The sequence below is a fragment of the Mastomys coucha genome, unplaced genomic scaffold (assembly GCF_008632895.1).
Source record: "Mastomys coucha isolate ucsf_1 unplaced genomic scaffold, UCSF_Mcou_1 pScaffold22, whole genome shotgun sequence".
Classification (NCBI taxonomy): Eukaryota; Metazoa; Chordata; class Mammalia; order Rodentia; family Muridae; genus Mastomys; species Mastomys coucha.
This window is the reverse complement of record NW_022196905.1, coordinates 122,825,247-122,852,397: the sequence shown is the minus strand read 5'-3', so window position 1 is coordinate 122,852,397 and position 27,151 is coordinate 122,825,247. Positions and strand designations below refer to the sequence as shown.

Here is a 27,151-nt window from a genome sequence, read left to right as displayed (position 1 = left end):
AGTAGAGGAGTTATGTCAGTAGGTTGAGACAGCTGGTTACATTGTATCCACAGTCAAGAAGCAGAGATGGCTGGTGGTGCTCAGCTCACTGGCTCCTCTTGTTGATTCAGGCCCCAAGAACACGGAATGGTGAGGCCCACAGTTAAGAAGGGTTTCCCCTTGTCAATTTCTCTAATCTCGAAAATCCCTCAGGAAGGAACCCAGAGGCTTGGGTCCTCGGTGATTCTATACCATTAGGTTGACAATCAAATTTTATCATCACTGGGGTATTGGCTCTCCAGGAGGGACACCCCTCTGGTCTTCCCCACACTCTACCTCTTTGCTGGTGTTAGGAGTTAAGCTGTCTCCTTTCTGGTGGTGTGATTTGACTGTGAGATGCCTTCTGCAGACTCCTATGTTGGAATACCTGTTTCTCAGCCGGTGGCACGCTTTTGGGAGGTCGTGGAACTTTTAGGAAAGGTGGTTTCAGTGTAGAAAGTGAGTGGCTGCTGATCTACCCTTGAGGGCTATATCCTGGACCACATCTGTCATTGTCTGCCTTTGCCTTCTGTCCCTCCAACATGTGAAGGGTTAAGGTTAATGTCCCCTCTTCTCCCCCTCCCCCATCATCGGCGGCCATCTGCTGCCATAATTTTCCTGACATAATGGACTTTAGCCCCTGAGACCATGAGCCAAGATAAATCCGTCTTCCCTTACTTAGCTTTTGAGGGGTACACTGCCACAGTGACCAGAAAAGGAACCGCTTTGCCTGATTCTCCCACCAGAACTGCATCCAGGGTGGGACCTGCAGGTTTTTCTTGCCGTCAATGTGTGCTATAATGGTAAATTTACAATTTTGCTTTTTCTCTGCTGGGCTTTAAATCTAGGGCATGGTAGGCAAAGGCTAACCACTGACCTATAGCCCCAGCTCTTGAATGTTTTAAGTAAACAAGATCAGCGAAAGTGTAGAAACCAGCAAGGGCGGACAGTGTGTTAACCAGTCAAGCCTCGCAGCTAGAGGACTTTAGGCCAGGCTCCGCCCCCAGATGGAACCACACCCACTTCCCCACCCCTCGCGACGACCCGCCCAGGTGCCCTGGGTCCCGCGGGAGGGGGTGGGGCAGGCGCAAGCGCAGAAAGCGCGGGCGCGGTTGCCGTGGCAGCGCCTGCCCGAGGGAGGGCGGCGGCGCGGGGCCAGGACCCCGGCGGGCAGAGGCGGCGACGCGGCCACCGGAGAGTGTGCGGCGGGGCAGCTGAACAGCAGGGGCCCCGCCCTGCTGGCCGGTGGGGATGCGGGACCGGCTGCCCGACCTCACGGCGGTGAGCAGAAAGCCGCATAGCGGTCCGGGCCGGCGGGCGAGCTGCTGTGGGTCGGGCAAAGACCCCAGGAAGAACCCGGGGAGTTGGGGGTGGAAAGACGCTAGAAGGGGAGTCCAGAAGCAAGACCCTAGGAGGAGCCTGAGTAGGGGGCCCAGAGGGGAGCCCAGGAGGGGACTCTAGGGAGGAAGCTCCGAGGAGGAACACCCGTGGAGGGAACTGGGCAGCGTCTCTAGGAGGGAATCTAATAAGAGGGTTCTAGGTGTCCCGGGGCCTCCAGAGGCTTCGGTGTCTCCAGGGGTGGCAGGGCGTAGTCTTCAGGAAGGATCCAGGCAGCTTCCTAGCAGGGTTCCAGGGAGTGAGCTTTCGGTTCTTCAAGAGTCACAAGATGCACGAGAGGAACCCAATCTGTGTTTCTGAGCAGAGTCTCTGGGGGAATGGCTCTAGGGTCCCTGGGGTCTTCAGAGGTGTTAGGGTAGGGTTTCAGGAGCATTCCTGGGAGGTCTCCAGGAGACCCTGGTCAGGGCTGCAAGTGGATTTTTTTGGGACAAGACTTCTTTGGGTTCCAAGGGTCACAGGTTGTTAGGACTCCAGGTGTGGGCTGTGGGAGAGGTTCGGGGTCGGTGCTGGGAGCATCGTAGTCTTGAGGAGCCCTTCTGGGCACAGATGCTGGTAAGTGTCTGGGGTGGGTTCTCTCGGCCTGCCCTGGCACTACTCCTGTGGACTGGTGTTTAGATTGAAGTCCTTTTGGCCACCTGACATGGTTGATTTCAGTGGGTGAGAGTGTGGCTCAGAGTCTTAGGCAAGGAGCAAGGGCTGGGCTTAGGCTGATGTTGGATGCCTGTTCAGAACTCATCACCACGGCACTGCCTGCCCGTTTTTTTTTTTTTTTTTTTTTTTTTTTTCTTCTTATCACAACCTCTCCAACTGCCTGCCCCACCCTGGATGGTACCCTTTCCTACTGCTTTGCTTCATGGCCTGATACAGGGTGCTGTGCTGAGTCCCTCACAGACACTCCACACAAACCTGGAGCTTAGGGGCTAGGTACCTGCTTCGGTCAGCACTACCCACAGCTGCCTTAGGTATTTTCCCAGTGCACCGGGGACCAGAATTGTATCTACGCTTTAACATAGGGCTCTAGTCACTATCAGGCATTGTGAGAGAAGCCGAGCTTTTTAAAGGGGAATGGGCTTACAGTATATGTCTGCATTGGCAGTGGACAGTTATTGTACCCAGTTTTGGGGTAGAATGTGACATTCAGGACATACGCAGTGCAGGCCTATATCCTTTGGCCATACCCTTTCAGGTGTTTATCATTCCTTTGGGGTGAGAACCTCAAGACTAGCCAGGCTGTGGCTGGGCTTGAGGTGGCACACCTTTAATCCCAGCCCTTGGGAGGCAGAGGCAGGCGGATCTCTTTGAGTTCGTGATGGCTAGCCTGGTTTACAGACTGAGTTCCAGGACGACCAGGGCTACAGAGAAAAAGCCTGTCTTGAGAAACACAGAGAGAGAACCTCAAGCGCCTCCTCACTGGCTACTTGCAGGCATCCACCCCAGTCACGCACTGCGATGCAGAACGTGGGAAGGCATTCTTTCTATCCAGCTGGACCCCAGAGCCACCTGTCCACACTGCTCCCTTCCACCCTTCCCAGACACTGTGACCAGTCTGTTTTCTGCTCTCTTGAGTGCTGCTTTTAAATGTCTACACATGGAGCATCTGTATTTCTGTGCCGACATGCTTTATGACCTTCCTGGCCTGGGGGTTTGTGGCAGGGGTCCTTGACTGGATTGAGGTAGAAATCTGGGAAGGAAAGCAGTTTGCTTTCAGGGCTGGACTCTTGGCAGGTTTTGTTGAGAGCCTGGAGGAGGAGCAGCAGCAGGTGGCGCCCTGTAGTGTCACAGCTCAGGTGCTGCGAGTGGGATCCTGAGCAAGTGTGCCTGGGCAGCAGGATGCCTCAGACCTTGACGGCTCTTTGGGACTGTTCTGGTGACTAGGCGCCAGATCTCTTCTCCACCACCACTGCTTCCTTGTTAAACAATTTATTTTTTTGATGTGCATTGGTGTTTTGCTTGCACGTATATCTACGTGAGAGTGTTAGATCCTGGAGTCACAGAAAGTTATGTGCTGTCGTGTAAAGTGCTGGGAATTAAGTGCGCCTCCAGCCTCAGCTCTGACAGTCCTCTGAGCCTTCCTGTTACTCCCTAGAACTGTTGAGCTGTTTCCTTCTATGCAGTCACTGACAGTTTTGCTGCCCCTACTGCTGCTGCTGCTGCTGCTGCTGCTGCCCCTGGTCTCGAGGTTCCTCCCCTGTGGCTGCGGTGACTCAGTGTGCTGTCAGGCAGTCTACTCCAGTGTCCGAGCTGCATCTGCCTTTCTCCACATCGCCAGTCTCTTCCTGCACCACTTCCAGTGGGTGGGGCAAGACCACTCTAAAGAAGTTTGTATGGGGCAGGGCCAGGATGGCCCACCCACCAAATGAGCACTGAACGAGCTGAGTTGGCCTGGTTATATAGATCGGGAAAAGTGCGAACCCATCACAGATCTCCTTTGCAAAGGAAAGTTTGTGTTCGCACCACCCCAACACTGCCTCTTTGGGATCCACCCATTGATTTAGGGGGGAAATGGTTACAGGGTCATCCAGAGTTCACAAAGGCTTGTGGTGGCAGAAAGCTGAGTGGGGACTGAAAACCCTGGCAGAGGCTATGCCGTTAGGAGCTGGGGCACTCAGCTGCTGGCATTGTATAGGTTCCTCAAAGCGTGCAATGTTGATCATGGCTGGTGCTGGCCTGAGGGTAGTTCTAAAGGCTGGTTGACTGGCAGTCCATTTGCTTAAGGCAGCTGGGGAGACACAGAGAGACAGTTGCTCCGTCCACCAATGTCTTTCTTTGCTTGCTGACAGGAAGCTGAACTCGAGAAAGAAGCCTGGCATTGTCCCTAACTCTGTTTAACAGTGCTTTAGCTGTGTGCATCACTTTCTCAGGCCCCAAGGAGAGGGTCCCCCTTGTTTGTTTCAACTTCGTCCGTCACAACCAGCTTCTAGGTCCATCTCTACCGCTGCACACGAAGCGCCAAACTCATTAGGGCTGAAGTGTATTCAAAGCGGACTGACGTTTTTCATGAGTTCCATCTGTGTGAAGATGCCACTCCTTTGAACGTGGCCGTCACTGTGAAGTTGGAGTTTGTGTCGATAGACTGGCCAGGCCTCCAGAACCAAGTGCAGTTCTGTGTCCGCTGCCTGCTGTTGGGTTTGCTTTTGCAGTGAACACAGCCTCTGCTCTCTGCACAGCTGCAGTTTCTAAGCAGGGTGTGAGGCCCACTGCCCACTGCCGTAAGGCCTGGGTTCTCAAACGTTTCCACTAGTGGCCCCTCCTCCCCCCCCCTTTTTTTTACATGATCCTGCATATATAAGTATGTAAAAGACATGTACAAGTGGATCGTTAACTGATGGTGACAAATCATGGGTGTGTTTTTACACACTTCCTTGGTGCACACCCGCTTGCTTGCTGTTTAGCAAGGATGACAGCAAATAAGATTGATTGCTTGATTTTACATAAAGAATTACATTTTGGCTAAATATTTGATACCGCAGGATTCAGAGCACAGCGCTATTTTGGTTTTATAATTAATACCCAGTGCTGAAAAGGTCCCTCCATATAAAGAGATGAGCAGCAGAAAATGGCAGAAGTTGCCAAGGGACAACTTCAGAAGTTGTTGGGAATTCTGTCCTGATCCCAAACCGAATTCATCATTTTTCCCCCTTTTTTCTAAAGGAAACTCAATTCAGCAACTCAAACAGCAATAAAAAAAATCCACAAACTTTATGTATTTGCACAAGTTCGTCCACTAGAGTGCACACGTGGAGGTCAGAAGGCAATTGTGAGAGTTGTTTCGTCTCTACCGTTTGAGTCAAACTGAGGTTGTCAAGCTTGATGGCAGGCACTGACCTGCTGAGCCATCTTGCCGGCCCTATTAAGTCATTCTTTATTCCAAGATTTCTGGAACTAGGGAGAACGTGTGAGCCAGGTGGACTGCGGAAATGGGCTGACTGGTTAAGTGCTTGCCTTGCAAGCATGGGGCCAGAGGTTCAATCCTCAAAGCATTTTGAAAGGCACCATGGTACACAATGTAATTCAAACTCTAAGGGGGTGGAGATGGACAGATCCTTGGGGCTCTGTGCCAGCCAGCCTAGCCTGCTTGTGGAGTTCAGGGCTGTCTAAGACCCTCAGAAAACAAAAATGGCAGCACCCAGTACCCAAGGAGGGACAGCTGAGGTATGCAAATGGAGGATGACAGCTGTCTTTCTGCCTCACAGAGAGGTGTGTGTCTGACCCAAGAACCTCTGGGACAAGATTCGAGGAGCAGAATGCCATGGCCTTACGCTCATGAAACCTAGGTTCTATGTTTTCAGAAAGTTAGAAAAGGCAACTCTCTCCCTCCAGGTTATCTAAGTGCTGCTTTTTCATAGCTAGGACTCGGTGGAGTTTGATTTTGAGGTTAAAATGGCTGAACCGCGGTGACCATGGCCACCTAGAATTTGAAGTTTCCCAGAAAGGTTGCTCATTTAGCTGTGTATGCATCCACCTGAGACAAGGTACCGGTAGTGGTAGTCACCTGTGAAGGACTTAAAAAGGAGCTTGTTTGAATGGCCACAGTCCCATTGTTTGGGAGGCAGAGGCAGGAAGGTGTTGAGTCCCAGGTTAGCACGGTGAAATAGGAAGACCTTATTGCAAAGGAAGATTAACTGTGGGGAATAGTTTGCATCTGGAGATCTTGTACAAGCTGTCTTGCTGCTCCGAGGGGTGCTTCAGGCTTTGGTCCACTGTTCGTTTTAACACAAAAGCTGGAGCAACTTGCCTGGGATCACCCAGACTCTGTCCAGAGCGATTCTGTCTTGGACCTCTGGAATGCACAAGCACAAACAAGAGTCCCAGGTCTGAGCTAAATGCTGCATGCATTGGCGCCCCATGGTCAAGGGCCAAAGACCGAGGAGGAGCCATGAGTTGCATTTTAGGACATTAGTCAATCAGAATGGGAACAGGTCGTGTATAAGAGTTTGGATTTTTCCACAGACCAATTATTTCCTGTTTTTGCTCAAGATATATCTGAACTCTATGGCCCGAGAGCATCTGCTATGGCTGAACTTCCTCTTGGCTTCTTGGCTGGAGGATGCGCCTGCTTCCTGACAGCTACCCTAGCCTCTGCAGCCCTGCGTATTGCCTTTCTCTCTGCCTCACTTACAACTTCCTCACCAGGAAGTCTCTGTCTGGCTTCTCTCAGTGTTCCTGGCAATGGCCACCTTCTGTCCCAGCAGCATGCACAGAAATGCAGTCTGGTTTTTTGCCCCCTGTGCCCCTTTTATCTTTTTTTTTCAAGAAAAGGTTTCTCTGTATAGCCCTGGCTGTCCTGGAACTCACTCTGTAGACCAGGCTGGCCTTGAACTCAGAAATCCAACTGCCTCTGCCTCCCAAGTGCTGGGATTAAAGACATGTGCCACCAATGCCTGGCTTGTAATCACCCTTTCTTGAACAGCTGCTTTAAGGCACCAGGCAGCAGGCCTTCGAGGCTCTGGGCACATTTCAAGCCATGGCTCATACTTAGAAAAGATTGCCAGAAATGGGGTTCTTGAGATGCTCACAGCCCCACCCCATTCTGAACCTCCCTCCCTCGCTCCCTCCCTTCCCTCTCTCCTTCCTACTTTGCATTATCTTTGACTTGGTGTATATCCCAGGCTTAGAGTTTACTCTGTAGCCCCATTTAGCCTCAAACTCAGGATCCTCCTACCTCACTGTGTTGTACAGAGGAGCTTCAAGTTTGGTTTGTGTGTTTGTTTGTTTGGTTTTGGGCCTCTCTGTGTGGCCCTTGCTGCCCTTGAACTTGCTTGGTAGACCAGGCTGGCCTTGAACTCACAGAGATCCACCTCTCTCTGCCTCCTAAGTGCTTATGACCTGGCTTGCCGGTTTCAAATTTTAGATCCTCCTGCCTCAGTTTCCTAAGGCAATTTGAGGCTTTGGGTATGAAATCAGGGTGTCAGCATCTCTGAAAGCCGTGGCCAGGATTTCTCCTTGCATCTCGTAGATTCTGAGACACCCCATCTTTGACACTCCGTTCCCATACAGAACCCCCGGGCCAACCTCTGCTTTGTTCTCAGCCGTCTGTCTTCACTGCCGACTGACTGAGCTTGATGATTTTGGCTCGACACCCCCTCTAGAGTGAGCCACCCTAACAGGGCATGGCAGTGCCCCTCTTCCAAATGTGGGTCCCTTGCTGAGGGCTATTAGGATAGCCTGTAATTCTTCAGCACTGTCCTTCATTCCGGGCATCCGAAGAGCAGTGTATTAGCCCACAGCATGGGTCGGCTTCTCAGGGAAAGTCACACAGAAGGGGCATCCCTGGGCTGGGAGGAAGACAGAGTACAGATTCGAGTTCCGGAGAACTAGAGATGCTGTGCTATGCCTCATGGATATAGACTTTTAGGTGATGTCCAGTTTTCATTAAGCTGGTCCTGGCTGTGTGGCATCCCTGGTGACAAAGGTTGCTCTCGCACTCCTGTAACTAACCAGCCATCTCATCTGCACACTCGTCAATAGAGGAGGGTGGATATGGTTGCCGAAGGTCCTGCGTGGAACCCACTATGTAGATCATGCTGACCTCAAATTCACAGTGATTCCTCAGCTTCTGTTTCCTGAATGCTAGGAATAATAATAATAATAATAATAATAATAATAATAATAATAATAATAATAATTGAATAAATGTGCACCTCACTCCAACTTTGATCATGTTTCTTAAATTTGCGGATTTTTATTAGCTGAGAATTGCAGTAATATCTTGTCTGCAAGATTTCCTGCGTGGTAAAGGAACACCTCCGTGTGTCAGGCCTGCAGGTTAAGGGCTGGATGCCCCAAGCAATGGAGGTTCCTAAGATGGCTTTCTGGGCTTGGCTACTGGAAGGGAGGCCTGGATAGCGCTGACTCATGGGACTGGCTGCCCTGGAGGATGGAGCTCAGCTGGTCCCTCCCCTGTGCCTCCTGGCAGGCAGGGCTCAGCAATAGGACTTAGAGACCATCTTCTAGGGGCCACTTATGGCTGTCCACAAAAACTGCTTCTGGCTAACTTAGACTTGTCTGTGCTGCTTGAAGCTTGGGCAGCTTGGAAGAAAGGCTTCCGGGTGGGTTGCTGCCCAGGCAGGGCCAGCACCCCTCCGGCATCCTGTGTTCTCAAGGCTCAGGCAGGTCTCCGAGGCAGCATCTGGGCAACTAGTGAGTCATCCAGTACTGTCCTGATCCAAGACCATGCAGGGGTCTTCGGAAGAGCCTGCTTCTGTGCTCTTGGATCCCGCCTTAGGCGGTTTCTAACAAGTAGCCGCGTTCTAGCCGCATCTGTGATGTCGCTCTCTTCTTCCTCACTGTTGTTGATTCTGTCTTCCTCAACTCCTCTCTTGTTGTCAGAGTGTTTATTATTGTTAATCACAGTCAGTGGTCATTACCCTCTTAGAAAGTACGGATGCGGCTGGCATATCTTGGAAGTTACCATGCACTCAACTTTTATTTGTTTTTGGATAAGGTCTCCTATTTCCCAGGCTGGCCTTGAACTCACTCTGTAGTGGAACTGATCTGGAACTTCTGACCGTTCTGTCTCACAAGGGCTGTCCACCTGGATGGTGAGGGCTTCCTCATGGGAGGATTACAGGGGCGCACCACCAGACCTAGTAGCACTTTATTATTTTCATGTATTTTTTTAAAAATTTTATTTTATTTTATGTGTATGAGTGTTTTGCCTGCATGTATGTCTGAACCACATTCATGTGGATGCTGGAAATCGTACCTGTTCTTTCCAAGAATGATAAGTGCTCTTAACATTCTAGTCCCATCCCCAGTAATATTTTTAATCTCTTTGTTTGTTTGTTTGTTTGTTTTCGAGACAGGGTTTCTCTGTGTGGCCCTGGCTGTCCTGGAACTCACTCTGTAGACCAAGCTGGCCTCGAACTCAGAAATCGACCTGTCTCTGCCTCCCAAGTGCTAGGATTAAAGGTGTGCGCCACCACTGCCCGGCCATCTTTTTAATCTTTAGAGAAAAAAAATTTAAAGATTTGCTTATGTATTTTATACATACGGATTTTTTTTTTCCTCCAGGTTCATCTGTACACTAGAAAAGGGTATCAGGTCCCATGGGACTAGAGTTATAGAAGTTAAGAGCCACCCTGTGGGTGCAGAGAATTAAATTTAAGACCACTGGAAGAGCAACCAGTGCTGTTGCCACTGAGCCATCTCTCCACCCCCAGTAGTATTTGTTTTTGTTTTTGTTGTTGTTGTTATTTTGTTTTTTCAAGACAGGGTTTCTCTGTGTAGCCCTGGCTGTCCTGGAACTCACTCTGTAGACCAGGCTGGCCTCGAACTCAGAGATCCGCCTGCCTCTGCCTCCCAAGTGCTGGGATTAAAGGCATGTACCACTGCCTGGCTCCAGTAGCATTTTTAATCTTTACATAAAGTATAAATATTACAGGGATAGTGCTGTAGCCCAGTGTTAAGAGAGCTTACCTAGCATGCTCAGAGCCCTGAGTCAATCCCCAGGATGATTTTTGTGTGTGTGTGTGTGTGTGTGTGTGTGTGTGTGTGTGTATAGTAATCTCTTCATGCTGGCAATTCTGTTTTGAATGGCCCTGTCTCTGATGAAGATGAAAACACCTGCTATGGGAACCTGGCCTTCATTATCTTCTTCAGCTTCCCCTTTCCTCAACCCATGTTTCCGTCACCTGTCACCAGGAAGAAGCTGCACAATTAGATGGTTGTAGGCTCCGGAGCGTGGCTCCTCCACTGCGCTTGGGTGTTCAGTGAGCTAAGGAACTGGGACCCTGAGTTGCTCTTCGGCCTTTGTGACACCTGGGAAATGTTTTCTGTTCCAGTGTAGGAAAAACGACGATGGAGACACTGCTGTTGTCACTGTTGAGAAGGACCATTTCATGGACGATTTCTTCCATCAGGTCGGTATTTAATGATGGATGCATGGCTGCAGACTTTACCTCTGGCTGGAGTTATCTTACAAGAGCAATGTTTGTAGTCACATGTAGAGCAGCACACCCATGCACCCTAGAACTGCGTTTTGTCTGATGGCACACCCTGTGTCTAACTGTGATCCCACGTGGCACTAGTGCCATCGAAGGAAGCCATCTGGGAAGTCACCCAGCCACCCAGTTCTCCTTGTATCCCTATCACTACTGATGAGTGACTGCATTTCTGCTTGCTTTGATTTTGGAGTTTCCTGATGATGCCTCATGGTATGGCCCAGGTTAGCTTTGTCCTTGTCATCCTCCTGCATCAGCCTCCTGAGCATGAGTGTGCTTAAAGTTGTTTGAAGTATGTAAGTTCTTGGGGACTTTCAGCATCATCACAACAGTAGTTGATATCAGGACAGCCTCAAGTGACTGCATGCAGACAGCCTGGGAGGAGGACTGGATACACACAGGATAGAGGCAAGGGCATAGGACCCGTGTACCTGGGTGCGTGGGCTAGGGCCCTGTACTTGTGTTCTCCCTAGGACTTGGAGCTGTAAGATCCCAAGCAACACTTCCTCCCATGGGAAACCAACCACATCTCTGGAGTGGCTTTTTATTTTATTTTATTTTTTAAGATTTTTATTTATTATTATTATATGTAAATACACTGTAGCTGTCTTCAGACACACCAGAAGAGGGCGTCAGATCTCATTACGAATGGTTGTGAGCCACCATGTGGTTGCTGGGAATTGAACTCAGGACCTCTGGAAGAGCAGTCGGTGCTCTTAACCGCTGAGCCATCTCTCCAGCCCCTGGAGTGGCTTTTTAAAGGATCGCCCCATGAGACTTAGGACCTCTCAGGGACCCAGGCTTTCTAGTCCCTTGGAGGCAGGAATTCTGGCTTCTGGCTCAGTGCCCAGGGCCACGCCTGCTGTTGCTGTTGGTCACCTGTAAAGCTGCTTGCTTATGCTCTGAGGCCAGTGACTGAGGCTGTTTTTATCCGGATTCCCCCAAGAGCACAAGCTGTATTTGCTTTAGACTTTATTTCATAGTTCCTCCTGTGGACTGAGGCCTTAGAAAGGGAAACAACCAGGGCTTGTTAATGTAAGGCCTTGGGGAGGAGAAGCCTCCAGGCCATACCCATCACACAGAATGATGCAGAAGATAAGACCCCTGCTCCTGACCAGTAAAACAAGGCCCTGTGTGTGGAGAGAACTTTCCTGAGAAGATAAGTTAGACTAGGCAGAAGAGACCCTGTGTGGGCAGCTCGTAGTCTCAGGCTAGACCAGCACCAGTACCACCATGTACCCTCCTCGTGTGGAACCTTCTCCAGGGCACTGTGGCCCATGGCTGCCTTTCCTGGGAGAACCAATCTGACTTCAACTGCTGTGGGGGCAGGGGTGAGCAGTGGGTCTAGGAGCTGGGCTGTCTCCTTTCTGACACGAGGCCATCAATGTTGAAATGCTATCTGTGCACTGGAACCAGCACTGTGCCTGGATTTCCGCCTCCATAGCAACACAGCCAAGATGTTCAAATAATCTATTTTTTATTAAATTTTAAAATGTTCTATTGATGGGTGTTTTGCCCATGTGTATGTCTGTGCATCCCACACACACAGTCCCTTCAGAGGCCAGAAGGTGTTGGGTTACCCAGAATTGTAGTTATAAATGGCTGTGTGCCACTATGTGGGTGCTGGGAATTGAACCCAAGTCCTCTAGAAGGGCAACCAGTGGTCTAACTACTGAGACATCCCTCCACTCCTGAGGACCAGCTTTTATTGTGGTGTCTCTATGGTTGATGTGACTACGCTCCTGAGTATGTGATATCTGAGAACTCTGGTAATAGCGGAAAAGGAGATGGCCCTGCGTCATCCCAGGCTGAAGAAGCCACTGCTCTGCCCTGCAGCAGTGGAGTCCCATGTTGGATTTTGCTTTAATACCCCGATTTTCAGAATGTTTCTAGGCCTTGGGCCATGATTTCCTGGGCCCCTACCCTTCAGGAGTGTCACAGTGACACTGAGGTGTGTGCCTCTTCATTTCTGCACCCCAGGGAAGGTGCAGGGACAGAGTTGTTCAGAGGTGACTTGGGACACAGGACCACTGCCTCTGTAGACTCTATAAAGCCAACCTATACACAGTGCACTGGCTTATGTATAGTTTCACTGATCTAGAGGTATATTAATTACTTTTATATTGCTGTGATAAATCATCATGAGCGAGATAACTTACAGAAGGGAGAGTTTGTTGGGCCTTACTGTTCCAGAGGGACATGAGTCGTGGCAGGGAGGCTTGGCATGACATGGCAGCTGGAGCCGCAGGCGCGAGGCTCACGTCAAACTGCAAGCACAAAACAGAATGCTGTGAGGCTGTGAAACCTAAAGGCCTGCCCCCAGTGACCTTACTTCCTCCATCAAGGCCACCCAAACCTACCCAAACACACCATGAGCTGGGTACCAAGTATTCAAGTACAGGGGCCTACGAGGGATATTTCCCTCCACACTGCCACCAGAAAAGAACCGTTTCATAAAAACATGTAAATATGCATTTACTGTTTCACTTAACAAGTTCATACTAGCACACATACTATCTTCTAGCCCCAGCACCATCTGTCTTCAGGGAGTTGGATGGACACAGGTCAAGCTAAGATCTAAGCGCTGCAGGGGGATGAGGACCCACACTTCTCTGGAGACTAGCTTTCTTGCCTTGTGGCCCCTCCCTCCTGAAAGCACAGCACTCACTTCTCATCATAACGCCTTTCCATCCTGACATTATTTTTTAGTCTGTTGTGTAGCAATCAGCTAGATCACCCAGGGTCTTAGGGTTTCTATTGCTGTGATGAGATACCATGAACATGGCAACTCTCACAAAGGAATACATTTCACTGGGACAGGCTTACAGTTTCAGAGGTTTAGTGCATTACTGTCATGGCGGGAAGCATGGCAGTGTGCAGGTAGACATGGTGATTCAGAGATAGCTGAGAGTTCTACATCTGGATCCACAGGCAGCAGGGAGAGAGTGTGACACGGGACCTGGCTTGAGCTTTTGAGACCTCAGAGCCCACCCCCAGTGACACACTTCCTCCAGCAAGGCCATAAGTCCTAATAGTGCCACTCCCTGTGAGCCTGTGAGGGCCATTTTCATTCAGACCACACCCAGGATAGCTTCCCAGCTCATCTTAGGCCTGTAAAGACCTGTTTGCCATGGAAGCCACTGTCAAGATGTGGACAGTATATGGTGGCTATAATTGCATAATCATTTTAAAGTGAAGGACTGGTGGTGGTCCTCCTGCCTCGGCTTCCACACGGCATCCCCATAGCCAGGTTATATCTAGGTCCAACCTGGATGATCTTCATCTCAGATCCCCCAGTTGAGTCTGTATATGGTCCTTGGCTATATAATGTAACAATCACAGGGACCAGGACACCGACGAGGCCCTGAACGTCCATCTGAACGAGTCTTGTAGTGAGTTGCTTATGTCAGGCAGGGATTCAGGAGGGTGACTGAGGGCCGTCCACCTGGATGGTGAGGGCTTCCTCGTGGGAGGATGTGCCCTAGAGTTGGTGGGCATGGAGTGTTCACTGCTGACTGTGCTATGTGGTATGGAGTCGCATGCTTTCACATAGCACTGTCTCTGGTGGTACTTGGGCTCCAGTGTAGAGATTTTTACAGCATATAGTTTTTGCTGGCAAACATTGCTTTAAACCTAAGAGTAGGACTCTGGTAGATTTCTATTTTTGCTATATTTTAATTGCATATATGTGCACGAGTATGTGTACACGTACATACACACATGTGTGCACACTCACGTTTATGCTACAGTGTGCAAGTGGAAGTCAGGGCAGCTTTTAGGAGCTGGCACTCTCCTTCCACCAGATGGGTCCCAGGGATCAGCCTCAGGTTGTCAGGTTTGGTGGCAAGCCCTGGGTTGTTTGTTGGTTTTTTTCCCCAGTGGAAGTAATGCTCATTCTTTCCGTGGGATCATGCATCACCCGCTCCTGCCTCCCCCTAGAGGAGATGGACAGCGGAGGCGGCTTTGGCCTTATCACTGTGTCTCTCTCCTAGGTGGAGGAGATTCGAAGCAGCATAGCCAGGATCGCTCAGCACGTAGAAGACGTGAAGAAGAACCACAGCATCATCCTTTCTGCTCCAAACCCAGAAGGAAGTAAGTCTGTCAGCTGTCGGTCTGTCCGCCAGCTTCTCCTTAGACGGTGCAGTGTGCTCGTGCAGGTGACCGCACCTAGGCCCCTTTGGCATTCCAGGAGCTTTGTTTTGTTTTGTTGAGGGGTAGTGGATCTTGTATTTGGGGACATTAACAGCAGGCTGATTTGGAAAGCAGTGGTTGGTTGATGGAGCTGGGCTAGCGATGGAGGCCGAGAGGTGAGTGAGTCTGGAGGCCAGATGTGTGTTGTTTGCTAACAGAGCAGTCAGGACCAGCTAGATTTCTATTTCCTTAGGATATCCGAATAATCTTTCTAAGTCCCAGCTCTTCTTAGAAATGTTGGCTGCCTTTGTTTAGAAACTTTCAATGTTGGCTGCCACTTGCAGAAAAAACCTGGAAACGGAGACGCAGCCTGTGGTACTTTTCCAGTGTCTGGCCGCCTCCACACATTGGTTACTTACTGTAGAGCAGCTTGCTCACTTGTGGTCACTCCACTGCCCTAAAGGACCTAATCTGCATGTTTGCTGGCTGCTTATTCTGCCTCCTCTTGGGGAGTCTCATAGGACACAGTAAAGTTTTGTAGGGCCACCCTTACATCTGTCAGGTTCCAGCTTGCATCACCTCATTGGGTGTTTTAGCAACATCACCTCAGACTGCAAGAAAGACTCTGGGTGGGGTCCCCCAGAGCCTCCTTAGATGCCTTAGGGGTGTAGACATGGCAGTGCGCTGCTGCTGTCAGTTAGCTTCAGCTGGTGACCTTTCACCCTGAGAATGGCTCTGAAGGTGTAGAGCCAGATCTCTTGGAGAGTGGCATGTGTGATGGAGCAACAAGGACTGGGAAGACAAGGACAGCAGAAGGGACTTCTGGTAGCTTCTTCCCAGGTATGGTTGCGTGCACTCTCTGTCCCAGTGAAGGTTAGCATCAGAGTCAGTCCGCTGTTAGATCTCCTGATGGGGGTGAGCCTGCAGTTCTGGCTCGCACTAGCTGTGTCTGATGACACACTTCAGGGTCTACCAGGAGCTGGCCGGAACGCGGCAGTGGTGGCTGGGGAGGCGCTCCTGGGCAGGCACTGAGGAAAGAAGGCCGGCTGGCTGCTCTTGCTCTGTGCTTGGCCTGCATGCCTGTGTCTGCAGTGCCATGTGGTCCAGCTCAGATGCTTCCTGTTCATCTTTTAAAGAAATAAAAGAAGAGCTGGAGGACCTGAACAAAGAGATCAAGAAAACTGCTAACAGGATCCGGGGCAAGCTGAAGTGTAAGTTTGCCTTCTTGGGTGCTGGTGGGGTGTGGACGTTCTAAGACCGCTTCTAAGTAGGTTGGCTATCTGTATCCCATGCTGTACCTCATTATAACTCTGTAGGTGACATTGGGCAGGTGTTTGAGAAAGGGGACTAGCCTTTACAGTGACTCCCCAAGCTCTCAGGCGGGCCTCTGAGCTAGAGTGTTCTTTCCAGCCCCTAGCAGCTCAGCTCACAGAGATGCTCTGTGCTCAGCATGACGCCTGGGCTGGTTTGAGGGTTGTGGCTTTTCGCACAGTGCTTAACCAGAAGTTGCTTTCCTTGATCTGTGAGGAAGACACGTGTTTAACTTACAGAGACACATCAAAAGAAATAAATCTCATCTCTGCACACACCCTCTTCTCAGGAACAGCGACTCCCAGGTGGCAGGTCCTAGTAGGCTCCTGGTGCTCCTCCCTGGTCTCAAGGCAGACCTCAGAGAGTATGCACCTTAAAATCAACGGTGTTCCCAAGAGCATTACAGTGACTGGATGATTAAACATACCTGGCAAACTCCAACTGTGCACACAGTATATTTACACAAATACACACACATGCAAATGAACCAGAGCAACATAGAGACATGTGGTCAAACAGACACATACACATTTGAACACAGCATATGAATCCATAAAAACAAACTCGTAAGGCCCATGTTCAATCACATACCTGTATGCATGTTTGTGCATGGTTTTGGTTTTGTGTGTTTTTCTGTATGCATGTGCCTATGATTTTGGTGTGCATGTGTGTTTGTGAGTGTCCTTCTACATGTCTGACATTGTCCTCATGTGTGCCCAGTGTCATAAGCACATTGTCCTCATGTGTGCCCAGTGTCATAAGCATTCCTCACGATGGCTGATCTTTAGAGGACAGTTTCCAGAGATCCCCAATTCTTTAGTTTTGTGGGGAAAGTTGAGGCCATCCCTGAGACGAGTGTCATGTCTGGGTAACTCTGTCCTGCTTCCTTCTAGCTATTGAGCAGAGTTGTGATCAGGACGAGAACGGGAACCGAACTTCAGTGGATCTGCGGATACGAAGGACCCAGGTGGGCCTTCCAGCCTCAGTTAGAGTGATGTGGAAGAACAGCATTTCACTTTGTCCAGATTCAAAGCAATTTTTTTTTTTTAATTGTGCTGGGAATTGAAGCCAGTATCCTGCATATGCTCAGCAAGAGCTCTGTCACTGAGCCACATCCGAGCCCAGCTGTTTGATCTTTAGGATCACATCTGCCCTCACTGTCTGTCTGCATGGGGACTGCATCTCTTCACTGTGAAGAGATGACTCCGCTACCCGTGCTCTGTGCCGCAGTGCAGAGGACTAGTCAGACCACCTAGATGGCAGTGCTTTGGTTTTAATCAGTGGTTTTCAACCTTCCTTTTTTTTCTTATGATTTATTCATCTTTTTTTTTTTTTTTGGTTTTTTGAGACAGGGTTTCTCCGTGTAGCTCTGGCTGTCCTAGAACTCACTCTGTAGACCAGGCTGGCCTCGAACTCAGAAATCCACCTGCCTCTGCCTCCTAAGTGCTAGGATTAAAGGCATGTGCCACCACTGCCCAGCTTTTTATTCATCTATTTTATTTTATTTATTTATTTATTTATTTATTTTTGGTTTTTTCGAGACAGGGTTTCTCTGTGTAGCCTTGACTGTCCTGGTACTCACTCTGTAGACCAGGCTGGCCTCGAACTCAGAAATCCTCCTGCCTCTGCCTCCCAAGTGCTGGGATTAAAGGCGTGTACCACCACTGCCCGGCTATTCATCTATTTTATGTATATGAGCACACTGTCACTATCACTGTCTTCAGACATACCAGAAGAGGGCATCGGAAACCATTACAGATGGTTGTGAGCCACCATGTGGTTGCTGGGAATTGAACTCAGGACCTCTGGAAGAGCAGTCGGTGCTTTTAACCACTGAGTCATCTCTCCAGCCCGGTTTTCAACCTTCCTAATGCTGTGACCCTTTAATACAGTTCCTCATGTTGTGATGACCCCAGCCATTGCTACTTCATAACTGTAACTTTGCTAGTTATGAATTATAATATAAATATCTGATATGCAGGATATCTGATATTTGACCCCGAAAGGAGTTGTGACTCACAGGTTGAAAACCACTGGTACTAACTCTTCAGGGTTTATGGTTGAAACTGGGAAGCTCAACCTGCTTGGCCAAGCCTTCCAGCTGGATTCAACCTCTGATAATGCCCACCCTCCCGAGGTCAGCTGACTGTCCCAGGCTCCAAGTTACTTGTTATTGGTGATGGTGGTACTTTGTTTTGTTGAGACAGAATCTCACTAGGTGTCCCTGGCTGGCCTGGAGCGTGTTACATAGACCAGGTTGACCTTGAATTCATATTGATTTATTTACCTCTGCCTCCCGAGTATTGGAACTGACGGCATGCGCCACCGTCCTGGTGGCCCAGGTCATGCATCTCCCCTTGCCGCTCTTGTTCTTACTTTCTTCTGGAATGGGGTAATGGTTGGAGCTTCTTAGTCAGAGTTTTACCTCTTTCAAAGGAAGGAGTTGCCCCCATATAGTAACACTGTATTCTCCATGTTCTAGCACTCGGTGCTGTCTCGGAAGTTTGTGGACGTCATGACAGAATACAATGAAGCGCAGATCCTGTTCCGGGAGCGAAGCAAAGGCCGCATCCAGCGCCAGCTGGAGATCAGTGAGTAGGGAGCATGTGGAAGTGCTTCAAGAAACTTCCCCGTCAGACTGCACTGTAAACTGAAAAGGCCTTGGCTGAAGCCTGTGCCTGGAGTCAGGCAGATGCATTGTGTGTTGTAAGCTTCAGAATTCTGAGTGCGGCGCTGTCATTTCACACATTCAGAAAGCTTGTGGTCCTGATTTCTTAAGGCATTTCCGTGTCCCACAGCCCCTCCTACCTGGCTGGGAGAAGGGTCATCCAGTCATATGCCACCTTCAGCTTAACTCCCTCTGGCTGGAAGCCCTGTGGGAGAGCATAGCTACTCCTCCATAACACTTCCACCTGTAACACCAGGGTGGGTTTGTGACATATTGCGTCACATTTCTTGCCACATTAACCTGTCCAGAAAGTATCTTAGAAAGGGCAGGGAAACCCTGTTGTTGACAATGTTAACGGCTCAGTTTAGGCTTAGTGAAACCCTGTCTTAGTTAGGGTTTTATTGATGAGAAGAGACACCATGACCATGGCAATTCTTATAAAGGAAAACATTTAATAGGGGCTGGCTTACAGTTCAGAGGTTCAGTCCATTATTACCATGGCGGGAAGCATGGCAGCACACAGACAGACACGGTGCTGCAGAGGTAGCTTTGAGTTCTACATCTGATTGTCAGGCAGCAGGAAGAGAGAATGCCACTGGCCTGGCTTGAGCATCTGAGACCTCAGATGCCATCCCCAATGAAGCACTTCCTCCAACAAGGCCACACCTCCTATGAGCCTGTGGGAGCCACTGTCATTCATACTCCCACACCCCCACAGCTGAGCAGCCCTGACTGCTGTGGCAGGCTGTGTCCTCAGTGTAGTTCCCATTGTCTCTCAGCTGGAAGGACTACCACTGACGAGGAGCTGGAGGAGATGCTGGAGAGCGGGAAGCCGTCCATCTTCATCTCGGATGTGAGTGCCCTGGCGTGAATGCACACGCTTACCTACATGGTAAGCCTTTAACCTACCAGCCAGTCTGAAGCTAGTAATACTTTTCTTTTTATCTTCCAAAGATTATATCAGATTCACAAATTACTAGGCAAGCTCTCAATGAGATTGAGTCCCGCCACAAAGATATCATGAAGCTGGAGACCAGCATCCGAGAGCTGCACGAGATGTTCATGGATATGGCAATGTTTGTCGAGACTCAGGTAAGGAGGTATCTTCCAAACAGAGCCCAGGTGTGGAGAGTCTTATATGCAGCCTGCTGTGGCCAAGAAAGCCACAGTCTCAAAATTCAGGAGTTGATTGCAGTGTTAATGCTGAGCTAAAAACGAGTATAGAGTATATACTTGCTCATAGGACACTGGGTAGTTAACGGAGCCATGGGACAGTTACTATACAGGCCAGCTACTTAGGTAGACAGGCAATAAACATCGGGTGCTTGTTCATAGAGAATGATGAGATCTTCAAACATCTGTGGTGGATTTTACAGTAAAATAAAAGGACATACAGAGCTGGGCAGTGATGGCACACGCCTTTAATCCCAGCACTTGGGAGGCAGAGACAGGCGGATTTCTGAGTTCAAGGCCAGCCTGGTCTACAGAGTGAGTTCCAGGACAGCCAGGGCTACACAGAGAAACCTCGTCTCAAAAACAAAAACAAAAAAAATGGACATACAGAAACCTTACTTTAGCCATGTATATGTGTAAGTGTAAATATATGTGACCTCAGCTACATATAACAATGCTCCCAGACGGAGGTGGCCAAGCCAGTTGCCCTGAAAACAGCAGGACCCTGGGGGCATTGGTCTTCTTCTCTTGGGGCTGTTTCCCACAGGAGTGACTAAGCAGGGATCAGGGCCATGGCTAAACAGGAGACTGACCAGAGCCCACGCTCATTCTGTGGTGTTCGAGCCTGCCCTACAGCTCAGGCAGGGAGGACCAGAGAGTGCAAGTATGAAGATATCAGGGTGTTGTACCAAAGGCGGGGCCTGGGTTGAGGGTGATGGCTAGCTCTCTCCCTGGTGTTGAGGCCTGTGGGCAGGGCGTGTGTTAGTTAAAAAGGTGGCAATGTGTAAATATTTTATTGTAGGAAGGAGAAAATAGGCTGGTCAAGTAGAGAGAAGGAAAGGAGAGGAAGGAGAGAGAAAAGGAGAGAGAGAGAAAGGAAAGGAAGAAAGCAAGAGAAGAACAAAGAGCAGGAAAGAGAGGGGAGAGAGAGCAAGAGGAGGAGGGAGGAAGAGCAAGAGAGCAAGAAAGTGAGAGAGCAAGAGAGCGAGAGGGAGAGGAGGGGGCAAACCGCCCCTTTTATTGTATGGGGCATAGCATGCCTGGTTGTGCTGTGGTCAGATGACTGGGTGTAGGGTCCAGCTAGAATGCTGGGAGCTTGGGGCATTGTCTGCCTGATAGAGCACACATCTCCTGCAGGGGCAGCTGTGAGGGGTTGTGACTGAAACAGGAACCAAAGACTCAAGAGCTATGGTCAAGCTCCTTCTGCCTCCTGCAAGCAGAAATTGCCTACAGGGGCTCCAGGGTTCAAGGCCAAATACTCAACTGAGCCTAAGTTACCTAAGCAGACCACTGCCCCACACTGCCCTACATCAGGGTGTGTGTAGGCATGTGTGATGTGTTTGTACTGATTGAGTAGCAGTGGGAACCCACAGGGGTAAATTCTTCCTAGGGTTTTCAGATGCCTCAGGAACGTCTGGGGCAGGCTAGAGTGCAGGCGGCCTCCAGATTCCTCACCCCCTTCATGAGTCAGCTGTCAGAGTACTTTGCCTATAGCCAGTGATGTTCTGTGGTTACCTGGATACAGCAAGGGTTTAGAGTGCCTGTCCCCGCGTGCCCTGCCAGCCTTGGGAAGAATGGTGTTTTGTTTGTTTTTTGTTTTTTGAGAAAGGGTTTCTCTGTGTAGCCCTGGCTGTCCTGGAACTCACTCTGTAGACCAGGCTGACCTCGAACTCAGAAATCTGCCTGCCTCTGCCTTCCAAGTGCTGGGATTAAAGGCATGCGCCACCACTGCCTGGTGAATGTTGCTTATTTTGGTGAGCCTTATCATAAAACTGTGAAAATCTCAAGTACCATACACCTGTGGAAGACACCTAACAGTTATGTGGAGGCGAAGATAGGCCCTGATGGGTTGGAATTGGGTACCAATGAGCAGGGATGGGCACTGATGGCAGTGGTGGACATGTGTGGTTCTTTTTGAGATGGGATGGACCAGTTGCCTCTTGATCTAAGAACTGAGGAGTGGGGTATCTGGCAAGTTTGCAGGAAGGTTCAGAGGGAGAGCAATAAGAATGGTAAATTGATTTTGGAAACAGAAAACTTTGTAATAGCTCAGGCTTTATTGTGCCACAGCCTACGTGTAGTATGAAGTGTCATCACACAAGCTGCTCTTTGTGGCTTTACTTCCCTATTAGAAGCCTGTCACTGAGTTACATTGATAGTGCAGAGACAGGACTTTCTAGTGCATTTGTTTGTGAATGATAGTCACCTGTCCATCCTTCTCCAATGCTTTGCTATTGGCTGCCACAGACTCTGTCTCCTCTTGGACAGGACCCAGGTAATGTGGCCCTCCCCAGGTAATGTGATGTCTCCTCCATTTTCATCTTTGACCATCAGTTCATCATCACTTTGGGGCTGTACTTATAGTTTGTTTATATTGTCAAGATAAACAGTGGCAGTTTTCTGTGTGTCAGAAGAGACATCATCCTTAGCCCGTGGAATGTTTACTGCCCTGAGCTTGCGGCCCCTCCCTTCACCTCATGTCTGAGAAGAGCACACCTGTCAGGTCACATCTCATTTGTGGACAGTCTTCACCTGTCTCCATTGCTGTCACCCTTTTTCTGCTGCTTCTAAAACATGAATGGGATTGGATTGCTTTTGCTGGCCCATCTGCACCAGCCTAGCCCTCCTGCGTAACTGTAAGGGATCCTGTCTTCATCCCTCTCATGCTGGGCTTACACGGCCGAGCGATTTGAAGTTTGCTGAGTTCGAAACTTGTTTTCAGGGTGAAATGGTCAACAACATTGAAAGAAACGTGGTGAGCGCTGTAGATTACGTGGAGCAAGCCAAGGAAGAGACAAAGAAAGCCATCAAATACCAGAGCAAGGCCAGGCGGGTGAGTTGCTCTACTGAGGGTGGAGTCCTGGGGTGGTTTCTCCTCTCTCTGCCTCTAGCTGCTTGAGGAGCAAAATGCCTTATATACATACGTTTTATTTTAAAATCAAAAATAATTCTTTTCATTAAAATTTCCTAGGTCCATTGGTGTATTTGTATATTAATGATTTGGTGGGAGAAGCAAGCTCATGGGATTTGGGTTTTCCCTAAAAAAAAAACCCTCACTGCTGGCACATTGTTAGGTAACCAGCTGGCAGAGGCTGTCGACGGGCCTGAGTAGGAGCCCTGGGAGGCATTCTCAAAGGTTTTGTCCCTTTGCTTAGGCTTCTGTCCTGCACCCAGACTGTCCCAAGGCAATTCTGGAGCAGTGGATGTTGCTGGTGCAGAATTCTGGATGTACTCTGCTAACTTGAGTATCTCCGGTAACATCTCTGGAGTTTGGGTTTGAGTTCCATGTTGCTGCCTTAGAGGCGCCAAGGAGGATGTCTGCTTGGCATTGAGTTGTAACACCTTTGTCCAAATCTTCAGATTTAGACACATGGGCATGTAAGTTCTTCCAGGACAGCTGAGGGCTTACAAAGGGCATCACTGCCTGGTGCTGGTGGGAGGCATAAGCAGGCTAGGTTTCCCAGTCAGAGCTCTGACTTCCAGGCCTCCTAGGAAAGTGTACTGTGTTCCAGTGTGGCAAAAACTGGTATGAGTCCATTATGTGCACAGGTGAAAGCTAGTGTTACCAGGTTACGTAGCAGGCTGACTGTAGGAGGCCTGACCTCATAGATCAAGACACTCTGGGAAGTAAAGACTGCTCCAGGCCTCAGTAGAGCCTGTAACGTAGAGTTCAACATGAGTTCTGGCAGTCACTTCGCTCTAGTGAAGGATGATGCCCCTGACAGTGGCAGTGTGCAATCAGCATGGTGTAATCAGGCTGCTTTTCTTTGACAGAAAAAGTGGATAATTGCTGCTGTGGCGGTGGCTGTCATTGCTGTCCTGGCTCTAATCATTGGCTTGTCGGTTGGCAAATGATTGCGTAGATGGCGCTGGGTGCCTGCCTCTCCCTCAGGGTGGCAGTAAGTGACTAATCAACTAATTTACTTATTAACCTTCTCAATCAGCCAGTAGTGTTGTTTGCCCAGTGTTAATATGCTCAAAATTCATGGGGGCTTGTCCACTGAGCACTTTGCTTCAGACGTTAGTGGCCTCTGCTTACTGAGGTGACACAAGAGGCCCAAGGTGGCCGCTCCCTTGCCGCTCCCTGGAAAACTAATGTAAATGTTGCAGTTCTTACATGTAATGTTGCAGTTCGTGTTACATTGTAACTTTTGGGATAATGGCAGCAACTGCGAAGAACTGAAATACTCTTAACTGAGCAAGCTATGCACAACAGCAACAGACCAAACCCTTCCCAGGTCCCTGCTCGGCAGCATCTGTTCATTGGGAAGCAAATCCTGATATTTAATTAGCCGCCTGCTAGTTCCTGCAGGACCCTGAGTGTGAGTGTCATGCACTCAGTCTGGAAGGGCTCCTTTGGTCATGGGCCTTACTCCCCTGGGTCCTAGTGATGCCCTGCTGCACTGGGTCATCCTTGTGAACACTGGACAGCCAGTGTTGATTCTTTTTTTTTTTTTTTTTTTTTTTTTTTTTTTTTTTTTGGTTTTTCCAGACAGGGTTTCTCTGCATAGCCCTGGCTGTCCTGGAACTCACTCTGTAGATCAGGCTGGCCTCGAATTCAGAAATCCACCTGCCCCTGCCTCCCAAGTGCTGGGGATTAAAGGCGTGAGCCACCACTTCCCGGCTCCAGTGCTGCTTCTTAACAATAGTTTTTCACAGTGGCAGAAAGGAGGCTCCCCCAAGCTGCAGGCCTTCCTGCCTTTCTACCTGAGACTTCTCTCTTGATTAGAGCACCTGCCGGGTATGGCTGCATGGCTGTGGTTGGTAGGAGCCCCGCTCCTGTGCTCAAGGCCATGGGGTTGCACAGAAAGCTCTTATCCTGGGACAAGAAAGACTTGCAGCCCCTTGCCTGTTGCCTGGGAGGTTCATACATCTTTCCTGATGCTGTCCTCCTAGTCTGCTGAAAAAGATGACAGATTGATTTTTTTTCTGCTACAAAATGGGATTTTTTTTCAACATTTTCATTACTTTATAAAATACTTTTGTGTTTTGTTTTGTTTTGTTTGTTTTCCTGTAGCACCACGAGGTCAGTTGTGCTGTGAAAATGGTCACAAAGGTCTGATGGTGGCGCTCAACATGACCAGGGAAGCACCTACTCTTTTGTGGGTGCCCATGGTCTCTTTTTGCTAAGACCCCAAAGAGCAGGTCTGAGCCTCTGCCTTGGATCAGCTGGCCATTTGCTGTAGTGCCTGTATAACACACGCATGCACGCACAAATGCAGCATACATACACATTCTTTCCTTCCTTCATGAAACTAGACCAGACAGCCGGGCCCTGTCTCCAGAGGTGGTTTTCTGTTCGCTCCTGTCTCACCTGGAGCATGTTTCCTAGAGATGGACAAATGTCGCAGCCTGCCGAGATACAGTGGCGCATCATGGGGACAGTGCTTGCTTTCTCTCTGCACTGCAGACTCCTGTCTCTTTTCTTACAGAAGGTGATGTTCATCCTCATTTGTGTAGTCACTTTGCTTGTGATCCTTGGAATTATTCTAGCAACAGCATTGTCATAGCAACCGCACCCCAAGAGCTCTTTGTCCTCGGACCACACCTGCAGCTTAGTCAGCATCCTGTCCTTCCATGCGTGAACCTCAGATCCCAGGGCTAGCGCCAGGCACTGAAGTTTTTATTGATAGATGAAGAAGAAAGCGTCACAGAGGTTTCGTACCATGAAACACCGTTGAGCCCAGTGGATGCGACATGCCAGCCCAGAGAGCCCGGGTCTCTCTGAAGGACACCACAGAGATTTCACGATGGTGGCCTTGCCTTGGTAGCTTTGAAATAGGAATGATTGAAAAAGTCTAATTTTTAAAGAAGATGTCAGTGTTAAAAATGTATGTTGTGTTTAATTAGGGTGTGCTCTGTGCTCTCGGCTGACAGTGCTGATGAAGAGACTGTGCCGGGCTTGATCTCTGTTCATGTCTTGTTTATGGAATCATCATAGAACTGTTTTGTGAGGCATCTGTAATTTTAAATATCTGTAAGTTAAGTTCCTTAATATATTAACATCTAAACTCCCCTTTCTAAGCTAGACACTGCCTTGTGAAGGACAATGGGCCAGCCCCAGGCAGCCATGTACAGGTTACTGTTGTCACCGAGAACATGGCCTCGCAGCCCTCACGGCCCTTCTTCAGTGCCTTCTGGTGACCCAGACTAGGAAGTGTGAGGGTCTGAAGAGCCTTGAATGTCGTCAGCTCCTCACAGAGGTGATGAGCAGTCACATGCTGCACTCATGTTGCTCTTTCTTGTTCACTCGAGCCGATGGAGTCTCAAGGCAAGGTGACAACAATGGAGCCAAGACTTGGTGCTCACCAAACTCAAGGGAATGGTCCCGGGCACAAAGGACCAGATCCTCAGCCCAACACCCATGATTACCCAGAGTTCCTAAGAAACTGTGAAGTGTGGTATAAAGCTGTGCGCTGTTTTACACTTGTGAATAGATGGCCTAGTGACTGCCTGTCTTTCGAGACCAAGTATGTGAAGGACACCAGGACTAATGAACTCTGCCGACCGACCGCTGACTGTATGTATGAATGCTCACTCTACCCCAGCCTCATTTGGTGGGATCTGATATAACCATGCTGATTCGGAATACCAAGTGTGAGTGAGCGCTACTGAACTGTCTAGAAACCATGATCCTTTCAGTGGTGAATGTGCCACACTGTCACCTCCTCACACCTCCCAGCCTGACACCCACCTGACCATGTGCCGAGAGCTACTGCAGCAGGCTAGGCTGTGTGTCCTGGTCTAGAGCTAGCCTGTAGTGGAGATACTTCTGGCTGATATCTCATGCTTCCTGCCCGGGAGCTCATACTTCCTGCTTGGAAGCCCACACTTCCTGCCCGGGAGCTCACACTTCCTGCCCGGGAGCTCACCCTTCCTGTCCGGGAGCTCACCCTTCCTGTCCGGGAGCTCACACTTCCTGTCCGGGAGCTCACACTTCCTGCCTGGGAGCTCACACTTCCCGTCCGGGAGCTCACACTTCCTGTCCAGGAGCTCACACTTCCTGTCCGGGAGCTCATACTTCCTGCCTGGGAGCTCACACTTCCTGCCTGGGAGCTCACCCTTCCTGCCTGGGAGCTCACCCTTCCTGTCCAGGAGCTCACACTTCCTATCCGGGAGCTCACATTTCCTGCCTGGAAGCTCTGAAGATGAGGCTGAGCTTGTGCAGCTCCCACCCTCTCTGCGTCAGTGCCATTGGATTTAGCTGCAGAGGACACGCATACCACCCAGGTTCCCACTACCCTGGGCCAGGTTTCCTTCAAGTCCAACCTGAGCCCTTGGCCTACAGTGTGCTCACTGAGTGTTCAAGAGGCCTCTTGACCAGGCAGGCAGCTGAGTCTGGTTCGCAGTGGAGCAGGGGTGTATGGGTGAGTGAGTCAGCACCCCAGATATGCCTCTATGCTGACTTCATAGCCTATTTAAAAATATATTTACAGATTCCCTTGTTACTTTTCCCAACCATTTCTTCAAATACTTTGTGTTTACATTAAAAAGTTATCAAAGAAGCAAA

General features: G+C 49.6%; 1 protein-coding gene across 5 annotated transcripts; it reads left to right on the top strand.

Moving 5' to 3' along the window:
- On the top strand, positions 1–27,151 carry Stx2 (syntaxin 2). 5 transcript variants are annotated; one of them, XM_031338064.1, is made up of 11 exons: positions 1–129; positions 10,200–10,277; positions 14,351–14,450; positions 15,626–15,700; positions 16,694–16,767; positions 18,283–18,391; positions 19,248–19,321; positions 19,423–19,560; positions 22,364–22,474; positions 23,416–23,540; positions 25,074–27,151. In XM_031338064.1, exons 1-10 carry the CDS (start codon positions 127–129, stop codon positions 23,494–23,496), a joined length of 843 nt encoding a protein of 280 aa, XP_031193924.1. In that variant the 5' UTR covers positions 1–126; the 3' UTR covers positions 23,497–23,540; positions 25,074–27,151. The 5 variants fall into 5 exon arrangements, with proteins under 5 accessions (XP_031193924.1, XP_031193925.1, XP_031193920.1 ...); XM_031338065.1 differs by lacking the exon at positions 1–129 and adding an exon at positions 1,093–1,299 and having other exon boundaries at positions 10,205–10,277; XM_031338060.1 differs by lacking the exon at positions 1–129 and adding an exon at positions 1,144–1,299 and having other exon boundaries at positions 25,667–27,151.